This window comes from Crinia signifera, chromosome 6 (genome assembly GCF_055691185.1).
Source record: "Crinia signifera chromosome 6, ASM5569118v1, whole genome shotgun sequence".
Taxonomy (NCBI): Eukaryota; Metazoa; Chordata; class Amphibia; order Anura; family Myobatrachidae; genus Crinia; species Crinia signifera.
In genome coordinates this window covers 10,404,691-10,418,679 of record NC_139222.1, presented here as the reverse complement: position 1 = coordinate 10,418,679, position 13,989 = coordinate 10,404,691, and the positions used below count along the sequence as shown (strand labels likewise).

At 45.0% G+C, this 13,989-nt stretch overlaps 1 protein-coding gene across 1 annotated transcript; it reads left to right on the top strand.

Annotated features, from left to right (window-relative positions):
• The first annotated feature begins 504 nt into the window (after window positions 1–504).
• LOC146007424 (uncharacterized) lies at window positions 505–3,687 on the top strand. The gene is made up of 2 exons (XM_083145774.1): window positions 505–568; window positions 1,335–3,687. The coding sequence occupies exons 1-2, from the start codon at window positions 505–507 to the stop codon at window positions 2,507–2,509; spliced, it is 1,239 nt and encodes a 412-aa protein (XP_083001900.1). The 3' UTR covers window positions 2,510–3,687.
• The last annotated feature ends 10,302 nt before the right edge of the window (window positions 3,688–13,989 follow it).

The window sequence follows — 13,989 nt, the reverse complement described above, 5'->3', positions numbered from 1 at the left end:
CTCTCCAACTACACTTCCCAGCATGCCACAGCATCACTATTAGGGAATGTTAGAATTGTGTGAGGGCATGCTGGGATGTGTAGTGTCACAACAGCTGGAGAGCCACAGGTTGGCCAGGCCTGCAGTATCTCATGCAATAGGTGAGGCTGAGTAGATACAGCTGCCGGCTGTTCCTCACACTCCTCACAGAAAGTATTATCCTGGGAGCTAGAAATCACTTTATCACAAGTCAGAGACTTGGCGTTTCCTCTTCTCAGGTGCAGAGGCTGCCGGCACATTAACAAGAGATCACAAATAGCCGATCACTGCCAGACAAATAGCAATAAACCACTAATGTCTCAGCACCCGGCGGCTGCAGTACAAATGGCCCCCAGTGCCGGACTTACAGCCGGAGCCTTACATTACAATGGCGGGAGAGCACTACGCCCACCTGACACGCCTCCATCTCTTGTCAGCACCTGGCAGCTGTTATTACATAACCCTCCCTGGCAGGGCCCTGACACGATGCCTACACCGGGAGACCGAGTTTTCTCAGGCAATCAGGTGGACCCACAGATAGCGGAATGTGGTCTGACAGGACCTGGCCAAAAAGGGATTCCCTCTTAACGTCAGTAACAGAGCCTGTTTCTGACTCCACCCACTGCGCAGTGGGTGGGTATATCGCTGCCACTACCAGACTCCTACCATGTGGCATCTGGGTCTCGCTCCCTGCTTCAGGGAGCTGGGCAGTGGGAGTAGAGATGACAGGCTGATGCAGCAGCACAGCCTCTCAGTTTTTGTACAGGGGCATATCCACGCCCCCTCGAGTTGGCCATGCCCCTCCCACTGGCCACACACCCTTATTTACTGGGGCTTTCAGCTGCCCTGTCACCAACTGGTCACTGAACACAGACCAGGTCCTCTACAGTGGTAGGTGGCAGAGGGCGGAGCTTGGAGGCGCTGGACTAATAACAGGCATTCGTACGCTTATACTACATTCCTCATTACTCTTATATAGATATATGCTTTGTGCAGTACTCCTAGCTGTATATACATTGATGTCATCCTACAACTGTGCTTACAGCACCACATATAGAATGTTACCACATGTTCTAAACATGACAAGTGCCCACTTTTGTGTATAGATGGCGCCGCAGCACAGGGATTAACCCCTTCAGTGCAGAGGCGTCCATATTGTGTCAATGTGGGAGGGGGTCTCCGGCCACACGCTATATCTGTGGAAATGCTCCACGGTGTAACACAAGATCTCTCTTTCCATGCGTGTATTGTATTCCCAGCACACGGACACCAAAGAAGGAATCACCCTGATGGATAAACCCCATTTTGTTTTTCAGATTTGAAAATAGAAGATGACATCACAGGAAGTTCTCCAGGAGAAAACCACATTCCTCTAACTATACATTCCGTACATCGCAGTGCAGATACATCGCCTGCTCCCTCCGATAGTGCGGAATGTGCCACTGATGACAGTGATGTTGGTTCACCTAGTACTTCTCACAAAATATTTGCCTGTTGCGAATGTAATAAGCATTTTCTGTGGAAGTCAAAGTTAGTTAAACATCAGAGAAGTCACAGGCCGTTTCCATGTTCTGAATGTGGGAAATGTTTTACAAAGAAAGCAAAACTTGTCAGACATCAGAGAATTCACACAGGGGAGAAGCCGTTTACATGCTCTGAATGTGGGAAATGTTTTTCTCAGAAAGCACATCTTGTTATACATCAGAGAATTCACACGGGTGAGAAGCCATTTGAATGCGCTGAGTGTGGGAAATGTTTTGCTGTTAAAGGAGATTTTGTAAACCATCAGAGAGAGCACACGGGTGAGAAGCCATTTGAATGCTCTGAGTGTGGGAAATGTTTTAACTGGAAATCAGGTCTTGTCCTACATCGGAGAACTCACACAGGGGAGAAGCCATTTTCATGTTCTGAGTGTGAGAAATGTTTTGCTATTAAAGGAGATTTGTTAAACCATCAGAGACTTCACACGGGGGAGAAGCCATTTTCTTGTTCCGAGTGCAAGAAATGTTTTGCTTTGAAAGGATATCTTGTACAACATCAGAGAATTCACACAGGGGAGAAGCTGCTAACATGCTCTGAATGTGGGAAATGTTTTACACAGAAATCAAAACTTACCAGACATCAAAGAATTCACACAGGAGCGAAGCCATTTTCCTGTTCTGAGTGCGAGAAATGTTTTGCTTTTAGAAGAGAGTTTGTGCTACATCAGAGACGTCACACAGGGGAGAAGCTGCTAACATGCTCCGAATGTGGGAAATGTTTTATACAGAAATCAAAATTTGTCATACATCAGAGAACTCACACAGGGGAGAAGCCATTTTCATGTTCCGAGTGTGGAAAATGTTTTGTGATGAAAGGAGAACTTGTTGTACATCAGAGAACTCACACAGGGGAGAAACCGTTTCGATGTCTGGAGTGTGAGAAATGTTTTACACAGAGATCACATCTTATAAGACACCAGAAAATCCACAAGAGAAAATCCGGGAGATGAGTGACATAATACAGGCTAGCTGCAATCCTCAGGCACTACGGACAATAAAACATGAGAATTTTTTTTTTGGGTGGGGTTTATAAAATATTTTAACATGTAATAATATAATAAAGGTGTAATAAGGCTCCAGCAGATCACTCGGGTGGGGCGTGGCTTAGCAGAGCATGTAGGAGGCTGCAGGCTGAGAGTGCTCCGTGATACATCCATTTAACAATCCTGTGAACAGGGACATAGGCGCCCCTAACCTGTATGTACTCACCCCTGTTTGTAGTGAGGTGTCCTGTGGCCGCAGCAGGTGTTTGGTGCGTCAGTGGTGGGATCCCTGGCCTGGTACACGCTGTCTCGCTGGCCTCCGCACGCTTGTGACCGGGCGCCATCTTGGAGGGACCTGACGCGTGATCAGACCATCTGGCTGCTCTCCTGTCTCACCATCCCCCGTCACCGGGCTCTTAGTGGGGTGGCTCTCCTGTAAACTATAGTAAGTGGTGGGACAATCCATCCTGCACCCTCTTCCATCTGGCAGTGTGTCCTGCAGACGGCTGTTACACTGCCCTGTATCAGTAAGTGGGGACAGAGACATCCACGCTGTGGGGGCTGCATAGCTCTCTCCTGTACTCTGCCCGGGACTGATTGCTAACCCAATGTGCTCCCCGGTACATTTACTTACTGGATCTCTCCAGTGGTCCACTACCTACCTCTATATATACATCTTATCTGGTGTCATGGGGAAATCTGGATACCATGCTGCAGCTTCCAGGCTGGAGGGGTTTGTCATGGGCTCACAATGTTCTGCCCCCCCCTCCAAGGGAGTGATTCCCCTTCATCTTCAGAGGCCACCCCTCTGGAGGTCCCTATACAAACAACACAGCAGATGTTACTGGTTATATCGGCCTCAGAGCAGCACGTTACAGATAAAGTTGGCCAGGTACAGATTGAGAATCCAGGAACGGGTTGGTGGGGCAGAACGCCGTATCTCTGACTTGGATGAGATACGGGATACCACTACTCCCCTGACAATACAGTTGCTGATTGATCTACACAGATGCTGGTGGTTAAGTCAAAGCTATCTGACAACGAAGGAGGCTGAGACGCAATAATGTGCGTCTGGTTGGTTGGCCAGAGAAAGTGGAGGGGTCATCCCCCGAACAACTTCTAGAGACCTTGGTCCTCAAGCGTTAGCTGAGCAGCCTTTTGGTCCCCACTCCTCTGTGGAGAGAGTACACCGGATGACATCCAGTGCTCCCATTCCAGGTGATCCTCCGCCCACTTTTATAGCCCGCTTTCTGCATTACAAGGACCATGACGCATTTCCGCTTATCCTGACTTTGCCCCCCCTGCCTCCCCACTTCAGTGGTCCCTCCATTTCAGATACCTTGGATTATGGATCACTCCAGATGTTAAAACATTCACCCAGCACAATATTGATCAGGTTACGTCTGAACTTTAGAGGGAGGATTATATTTGGCAGAAGCTCCCCCTCACTGTTACTGGGCGTATAAATCTTCTTAAAATCAGTGCACAGCCTAAATATTTATGTAGAATAATTTTAATAGGCATTATGGTGTGTGGCATAATAGGTAATGGACATTACGGTGTGTGGCTTAACATGTAATAGGTATTATGGTGTCAATTTTTTTTTTTTTCAATTAAATGTTTTATTGAAACACCATGAAGTGAATCTTACAGTGTATATTCATATAAATTGTCTGTGACAAAGTAGATCCAAAGATGAAAATTTAACATCATTGTTCAATGTTTTAACAATAATGTGGAGTGTCAATACAAATAAATATAATGACCAGCATACAATAAGTGTCTCACATGCCTCTTATTAACGAGTGAATGTTTATACATTTATTACTTCCCAGGGCCCCCTTAGTACGAAGTACCAGACAAGAACATTTCCTAATTAATTGTTTAGCTCAATCGGTAGATCCCCGAAAGAGTCCTCAACATGTACCACTGGGCCAGGGGGACTGATGAGGTTGTAGACTAATCAAGACTTCATGTAATTCCTCTGACGTTACATCCTTCATGACGACTTCTTTCTGATTTTGGGACAGTGGGGGAAGATCAGCTGCTGATAACAAAAATTCTTGTTTCTCTATGTTAATGGGGAATTCTCTGTATAAAGTTTTAAAGTATTCTTCAAAGTGGGCAAGTATGTCTTTTGTTTCAAACAAAGTTCTATGGGAGGCTGGGTCCATTATAGCCATAATGAAGGATTGTTTTCTATAAGGTTTTGACATGAGGGAGAGCAGCCTACCCGATTTGTTACCCCATTTATAAAACATTTGTTTCGTGTAATCTAATTTGGGTCGTGCTTGAGCTGTTAAAAAGGATTCAAGCAATTTTCTATTGTTTAAATAGTTATCTAAATTTGAAGCGGAGCTGAGATCCTGATAATTCCTAAAAGAGCGAGTTACCTCTTGTTGTAAATCCCGATACTGTTTTGCGGTGTCTTTTTTACGTCACGCAACATATTGTATCACCTGACCTCGCATTACCGCCTTTGAGGTTCTCCAGAACAAAACTATTTCTTCCCAATGCTCTAAATTGTCGTCACGGAAATTGTTCCAAGACGTTTTTAAAGTCCTCTGAGCTTCCCAGGTAGCCTGGAAATCTCCAAAGGCGGTCCGCTCCCTCCCCAGAGCCCAACCACAGACTCAGTGACACCGGAGCATGATCCGATATGAGAATAGCGTGTATGTCCGCTTGGCGTACAGCAGACATTAACTGATCAGATACCAAGAAATAATCTATCCTGGACAGTGTATGGTGCGCCCCTGATAGATGCATAAATGATTTCTCTGTATCATGTATCAAACGCCAAGGATCACTCAGCTGTAGGTTGGTTTTTAAAGTCTGGATATGGAGCCAGGAGGGGGGTAATGAGCCCAATAAAGACAGGGATTTATCCAGCGTGGGGCGATCTACTGAATTAAAATCCCCTCCCATTATCAACTTGTAAACCATGCGGCCCGCCAGAATTTGGGAGATCCTGGACAGAAATCTTTCAGGTGAAACGTTAGGAGCATATAAATTTAATAGGGTAAATCTCATTCCCTCCATCTCCACATCCAAGAGCAGGAAGCGACCCTCCACATCCTCCACAGTGTGGAGGACTTGATATCTAAGATTTCTATTGAGTAGAATGGCCACACCCCTGCTTTTTGTTCTATACGAGGCCGAGAAGCATTCCCCAATCCAACGTGCCCTTAATATGGAATCGCTGTCCCTTAACCAATGTGTGTCCTGCAACATAGCAATATCAGGCCTATGTTTTTGTTTGAGTGAGTGATTACCTTCGTACGCTTTATGGTGGTATTCAGGCCATTGACATTCCATGACAACAGCCGCAAGTGTGGGTGGTCCCGTCACGGCGTGGGATTATTTAGTCCTGCAGACATGGATCGACGCTATAAGGAGTTGGCCCTGAGCTAACAAAAAGGGCATATGTTAGACACCAAATTGAGTTGTCGAAAAATCTGAGATTGTGCGGCAGCCCTGAGACACAAACCGAAACATTGACACTTTCATAAGATAACGTGAAATATGAAAAGACGAATATGAAAGACTATTTATTGTTCGGTATACGTCAGGGGCCACAGGCTTAACAGTGGGTAGTGGAGTGGAAGTGAGACTTCACCAGCACCTAAGAGGTTAAACTTCTCCTCTCCTCCTCTACCCCACCTCCAGGCCAGGCATTTCAGTTTTGTTGGTGCTGGGCAGGAGCCAGTTGCACCTTTACAGAGGAGCTGCTATATGCAGCCTTACTTCATTTACATTTATCATTCTATATTTACACTAAGTGTCAGTGACAGCAGCAGCGTCAGACACCAGCACTGCTGCTCCATCACCCGGGCCCGAGCAGCTGCAGCACCACTCAAGGGTGTGTGGCCGCAGCTGGCCCCGGGCTCTCCGGATGGCGGCAGCCAGGAACTGACAGAGAAGGTAACACGCTCTCTGTGATGGCGCATAAGCGTCTGTAAGCAGCCCTGCACGGGAGAGATAGTGCGGTCTATAGCACCGGTAGCGGTGCTGCCCGGCAAGTGAGGGATACCCACCATTTTACCGGCACTGCATGAGATACTTTCCCTGGCGGCCATTTGTTAGCAGGGGGAGTGGTCTCTCCCCACACAGCCACTCCGCTGGGGACAATAGGAAAGGATACTCATGCAGTTCCCGCCACTGCTCCCTTCCTGCTGCACATGGAGCCACCCGGGGTTCCATTCCTTCACTGCCAGGATGCATCTCCTACAGCAGGCATTCCCAACCACGGTCCTCAAGGCACACCAACAGTGCAGGTTTTAGTGATATCCAGGATTCAGGACAGATGGTTTCATCAGAATCCCTTAGAACTAATTAAGTCACCTGTGCTCAAGCCTGGATATCTAAAAAACCTGCACTGTTGGTGTGCCTTGAGGACCGTGGTTGGGAATGCCTGTCCTACAGGACAAAGGCTACAGTTTTTGTGCTCCGGCAAAAGAGGTTAGTGCCATTTTTCTACATTGTTTGCCTTTTGTATGCTTGCTGTGTACTGTATTAACACTATAACTGCCTGCAGAAGATATTGTGTTTGCTGTACCATATAGACTGCCTGTATATTTTATAGTCCTGACTCACTGCAGTCCCTGATCATGCGTCTAAGGGTAAATCCAACAAGGCAGGGGCACCAGCATTGCTGTCATGTACAGTCTGTAATGCCGGCCTATTCCCCCAGGACTATATACAGGATTGCTTATGCGTAAGCTGCTACAATACACAGGCACCGCCCATGCCTTCAGCCTCCTCTCAGGAGCCTGCTTGGGCCTCATCACTTACACAAATAATTGATACAGTCTCAGCAGCACCACCCCTGAGGCCACCTTTGGTCAGAGTGGCCCCCCGCATTGGATACTCCCTGGGTGGGGTCGGTATCTGCCGCTACTCAGCAGGGTGGGCCCGATAGACGCAGGGCCTTCATCAGGGACTCCCCCCACATCCCAGCCCTTCCGTCAGCATGACACTGACACAGGAGGAAGATGAGGAGGAAGACGTAGATGATGCAGTGGATGTGGGGGACAATTTAGATAGAGCGGACCCCCCCATCCCGTCTTAATGTATCAGCCTTGGTTACAGCAGTAAAAGAGGTCCTTAAATTAGAGGACCCCTAAGCGCAATTTAGCTTTATTCCCAAAGTCGGAAAACCTGACCAAAGTCATCACTTAGGCATGGGAGGTGCCAAATAGGAGGTTTAACTTGCCTAAAAGAGTTCCTTCTTTTGACCCCCTCCACCAGGAGGAAAGCGTCCACTGGGAAATTCCACCCAAGGTAGATGCACATGTGGCGAAGCTGGTGAGATCCACCACGCTACCCATTCCAACCGCGTCCCTTAAGTACCCTGCTGATAGGAAGTTGGAAAACTTACTAAAACTCATTTACATCACTGCTGGTGCAGGGGCCAGGCCTTCCCTGGCATCAGCCTGTGTGGCTAAGGCCTTAACAGAGTGGGCAATTACTTTCATGGCTGGTGCTGCCGAGGGTGTGCCCGCAAGTGACCTGCTACCCACTATTAACATGGTAAATCAGGCTACACTCTATTTGGGGGAGGGAGCCCTTGATTCTGCCACCCTCACCTCTAGGGTGTCAGTTTCGGCTGTGGCTGCCCGCAGATCCTTGTAGCTGTGCTCTTGGATGGTGGACCCTAAAACTTTAAAAGCACTTCCCTTTGCTGGTTCCCTTTTGCTACTCTGTAACTGTGGTGGCAGCTTCTAAGGTAGCTTTCCTGCCATCCACCCCTACTTATCCCCAGGTTGCCTTACAGTACTTTTGCTTTCAGGGCTGGGTTAAGGGACAGGCCTTCTCTAGATACCAACCCTAAGGGGCCAGATCCTTCAAGCCTAAGGGTAAGCTTCCTTGGGCCACCAGGTGCCTTGTCCCTAAGTCAGAGGGCAAACCCTCCACATGACGGGGTGGGCCTCCACCTGGGGGATCCCAAGGTGGGCGGCCATCTGTTGGGGTTTTCGGTCATCTGGCTGGAATCCACAGTGGATGCATGGTTTAGGGATGTTGTCTCCCGAGGCTACTCCAAAAGCTTTGGAAAAGTTCAGGACTCTGGAACATTACCACCCAGAAGCTCCTCCAGTCAGGAGTCATAGCACCTGTCCCATCGGCCCAACAGGGCTCGGGTTTCTATGCCAGCCTCTTTCTGGTCAAGAAGCCAAACCATCCCATTCTTAACTTAAAAAGGCTCAAGGCAATAAGTCTGTTTGTGTCCCAAAGTTCAGGATGGAGACACTGCGATCCATAGTCTTGGCCCTACAGCGGGGAGACTATATGGCTTCCCTGGACATCCAGAATGTGTATCTGCATATCCCCATCAGGCCAGACCACCGCTGGTTTCTGCGGTTCATACTTCAGGACTGTCACTTTCAGTTTCTGGCTCTGCCTTTCAGCCCTTTCGACTGTGATGGGCAGCTGCTTTCGCAGCCAGGGTGTCCGGATACTACCCTATCCGGTGACCTGCTAATTCTGCACTCCGCAGAGATTCACTGGGACCATCTGACCATAGTGGTGATGCTCCTGGAAAGTCATGGCTGGGTCATAAATTGGCCCAAGTCCTCCATGCTTCCAGCTAAGTCCATGATCCAGAAAAAGAAAAGAAGGTACAGCGCTGTACTGAATATATAAGAAATATTTAATAAAAATTATTCACCATAAAATACACTTATACAATTAATACTACATACACGACACACAAACATTGAACATGCAGTCTCCTTTTGGAGTTAGAACTGGTTAGTAGTTGTTAGGTCAGCAATTGCATATATTCTTTGCTCTAACTATGAGCCAGTTAGTAAATATTAGGTATGAGAGAGTTCAAGTCCCCACAGAATGTGCACATTTAATGTGGTTATACTTAATTGTATTCCAGGGGTATTGTGGCTTGTAGTTTCAGCGATGACTTTCTCCGACCGCCCACACTGCGGTCATATCCGAGATAGTTTCAATCTGCTGGGCACAATAGCAGCCTGGTAGTCCCCTCAACGCGTTTCTCCGCCTAAAACGATCAGCGGCTTCCTCAGGAGTAGTGTATATGTTCCTGCTGCGCTTCCGCCTTTTATGCCGGTAATTCTGGTCCTGCGCATGCGCCCGCGTCATGCGGGTCAAACCTCTCTTTAGACACACGCTCTGGTATAATTGCGCTTACGTTATGCGCTCCAGGACTCGTTTTAGAATACTGTCTATGTTGGTAAATGGACGTGACTACGTCATGCGGGTCACGTCTCCATTTCAGGCCGCATTTGTTTCTGTATGGTCGTACATTATTATTGAACAGGATGTTTCCTGTTTGCGTGCCAAGCCTCGTTTTGAAGGCTTGTATCGGAGATGTACTTTGTGACTTTATTTGAGCAATTAATGATTCGTTATGCAAAGTGATAGTTTCTTTCATGGAATATTTGACCCATACTTGTAGGTAACTACGGATCTTTATTGATTAAAGTCCACAGATTGTGAGTTATTACCAGTTCATTTAGTTACCAGTTCTCAGTTGGTAAATGGACATAGACAACACTGAACACATACACAAATACGAACCCAGAGCCGGCCTTAGGCATAGGCAAACTAGGCAATTGCCTAGGGCATTTGGAATGCCTAGGGGCATCAGCAGCTTCTGCTGATTAAAATGATATGCAGCATGCCTATATTCTGTGTGTGAGTGAGGCTGTATCTGCATATGAATTAGTGTATTCATGGAACTCACTGTAACATAGCATTCCATATGCAGGTACAGCCACAGTCGCACACAGAATATAGGCATGCCGCATATCATTTTAATCATTGGAAGCTCCTTGTGTGTGCTGGTCATAACAATGCAAATAAGACGAATTTTCAGCAAAAAAGGCACAAAACAGAACTGTCCGGGAGCTGCATGGCTTATTGAGTCAAGATGTATGAGGAAACATCTGTATCCAAGCAGAGGCAGAGGTCACAGTGTTAGCAGCTGTGCGAATGCTGTCTGCGGGTGGTTTGCTTGTGCAATAGCGTTCGGCATATGTGTAAGGGGCATTATGTGTGTCATGTGTAAGGGCATTAATAATGTGCAACATATGTGTAAGGGGCATTATGTGTGTCATGTGTATAAGGGTATTAATAATGTGCAACATATGTGTAAGGGGCATTATGTGTGTCATGTATAAATGCATTATTAATGTGCAACATATGTGTAACGGGCATTATGTGTGTCATGTGTAAGGGCATTAATAATGTGCAACATATGTGTAAGGGCCATTATGTGTGTCATTGTGTGTATGAAGGGCATTAATAAAGGTTGGCATCATGTGTAAGGGGCATTATGGTTATAAGGACATTAATAATGTGTGTCATGTGTAAGGGGCATTACTGTGTGGTATTATCAGAGGTGCAGAGAGAAAGGAGTAGGGGGTAAAAATTACCCAGGCCAAAGTCTGATGGAAGGTCCCAGTGGGGGCCCCGGGCCCCCTCCCCTTAAGTGACAGCAGCAGCTCTTCTCCTGCCCAGCACACACTGCTTTGTGCTGGGTTGCAGTGTGGCCATGGAGGTGCTTAAAATACAATATTTTCTCAGGATTCTTTTCTAAGGGTATAATGTGAGGAGTAATGTACATAAGGTAAAGTGGTACTACAGTGTGATGTAACGTGAATAAGGGACACCATTGCATGATATAATGTAAATAAAGTTGCACTACTGTGTGGCATAATTTGAGTTGGGGTTACTATTGTGTGGCCATGCCCCTTCCCAGCAAGAACACACCCCTGTTTGGGCTGCGCACCGAATGTGTGCACTGTTTCTATTTAAAATATTGCGGCTAGGAGCACCAAAAATGATGACTGCTATGATGACGGTTGATGGTGCTGGGAAAGGGGAGTAGAGTCAGGGGCGGAACTAGTGGTTGTGCTAGGGGGCACCAGCCAAAATCTTGCCTAGGGCGTAATTTAGGCTAGGGCCGGCTCTGTACGAACCCATCGTACTAAACGAGGAAGATACTATTGCATTAGAAATACTGCAATCATTAGAGGAAGAACAAATTAATACAGATAATGTGAATATTTATGATGCAAGAAAAGATAGGAAATTTAAAAATAGATCAGAATTTTACCCCCTCCAATACAAAGGACCCTTCGTTGAATGTTTTTATAAATCTACATTAGAACAATTCAAAACCATGTGTGAAAAAAATGAGAAAAAAGAGAGCAATATTCATAATGACAACCTAAAGGGGGAAGAGAGAAAAGCTCTCAGATGCCTCTATGAGGATAAAGAAATAACCATAAAACCTGCTGACAAGGGCGGTGGGATTGTGATCATGGACACTGTTTACTATCTGAATGAGTCTTATAGACAATTGAACAACGAGGAGTTTTACAGTGTCCTTGGTCACAACCCCACCGCCCAATACCAAAAAGATTTTAAAAATATGCTGGAAACAGGAATACAGGAAGGTGCCATTTCCAAAGATACATATAATTTTCTTTACAATGCACACCCCATCACTCCTACTTTTTATTTTTTGCCGAAAATTCACAAAACACTTCACAATCCCCCAGGGCATCCCATTATTTCAGGTGTTGGGTCCCTCACTAATAATCTTTCACTTTTTGTTGATTATTATTTACAAAGCCACGTAGAGACTCTGAAGTCTCATATTAAAGACACAAAGCACTTTCTAAATATGATCAATGAAGTAGAGTGGAAAGAGGGATATATACTTCTTACATGTGATGTAGAAGCCCTCTACTCCAACATTCCCCAAAATATGGGAGTTGAAGTGATGGAAAATTATTTACAGAGAGATTTAGATCTGTCAGAGTCTCTACGTGGGTCTCTACACTCTATTAAATTTATATTAACTCACAATTATTTTCTTTTCAACACTAAGTATTATTTACAAACACGGGGGACGGCCATGGGGACCAGGTTCGCCCCGAGCTTTGCCAACCTATACACTTTGAGGACCAACATGTGTGGGGAAGCAGGTTCGGGGCGGATCTGGTCCTTTATGGTCGTTTTATTGATGATTTGTTCATTATTTGGAAAGGGGATATCACAACACTTAAAGAATTCACGGATAGTCTTAATAATAATAATTTTGGTCTTAATTTCACAAGCACTCACAGTTTAACACAAATTAATTTTTTGGACGTGGCACTTACTGTTAAAGATGGAAAATTAGAAACTGAGACTTTCCAAAAACCTGTTGATCAAAATAAATATCTAAATTATGAAAGCGCGCATAATAAAATTTGGAAAGACAATATCCCTAAAGGTCAACTGATCAGGACTAAAAAAAAAATTGCTCATCAGAAGAGGCATACCAGAGACAAACAAAATTGATGAAGTAAACAAAATTGAAAGAATAACTTTATTAGAAAACAAAAAGAGAAAAAACCAACACAAAACAAAGATAGAAGTACATGCTTTGTGACTCAATATAATGAATGCTCATATGAAATTAAAAATATTATTAAAAAGAATACTAAACTTTTGATGGAAGATGAATTTTTACATAAGATAGTTGAACCGAATGGGGGGGTAATTTTCAGAAAAGGTCAAAATATTAAAAATCAGCTTGTTCACAGCCACTTTAACCCCAAACGTCAATCCTCTCTTGTATCAAATCCAACAAATTGGTTGCCTGAAAAACCTCCTGGTTACCACAAATGTGGAAACCCAAAATGTCTAACATGTATAGGAACAAAACAGAAAAAACCTTAGAATTTGAATCCTTTTCAAACAAAGAGGTCTTTCAGATAAAAGATTTCCTGAACTGCAAAACCCCTTATGTTGTCTATATCATACAATGTGGGTGCGGTTTACAATATGTAGGCCGCACCATTAGATGCCTACATGTGCGATATCTGGAACATAGGCGGAATATCCTGGGTGGAAGTAGAAGTCATCCATTATCAAAACACATATCATCATGCCAAGGATCATCCCTAAAAAATATTGAAGTCAAGGCCATCGAACTAATTAAGAATACGATAAGGGGTGGCGACAGATTCAATAGACTTTGCAGTAGAGAAGCCTATTGGATATTCCGCCTAGGGACCATGGTACCGAAGGGTTTAAATGATACCATAGAGCTGAATAATATTTAAAACATGATCTCCTGCTGTTTTCCTTTTTACCTGCGAGCCTAGGGTGGGGTGGGAAGAGACGAAAGGGGTGGGGTTATAAGGGAAAAAGGGGGGGGGAGGGACCTAATAGGGAGGGTGGGGAGGAAACAGATTTAATTGGTTTACAAAAAATTTTGTTTATTTATATTGTCTGCTATAGATTCTACAATAATTTTACCCCTTTCCATTAGTTGTTTGTAAAATATCCCATTATTACTATTACTATGATGAAAGGAAAATCAAAAATGCAATGATGTCATCGAATAAAAAAAAATTCATATAATTGATTGTGAATTGGAAAGAATTGAGATATATATATATATATATATATATATATAT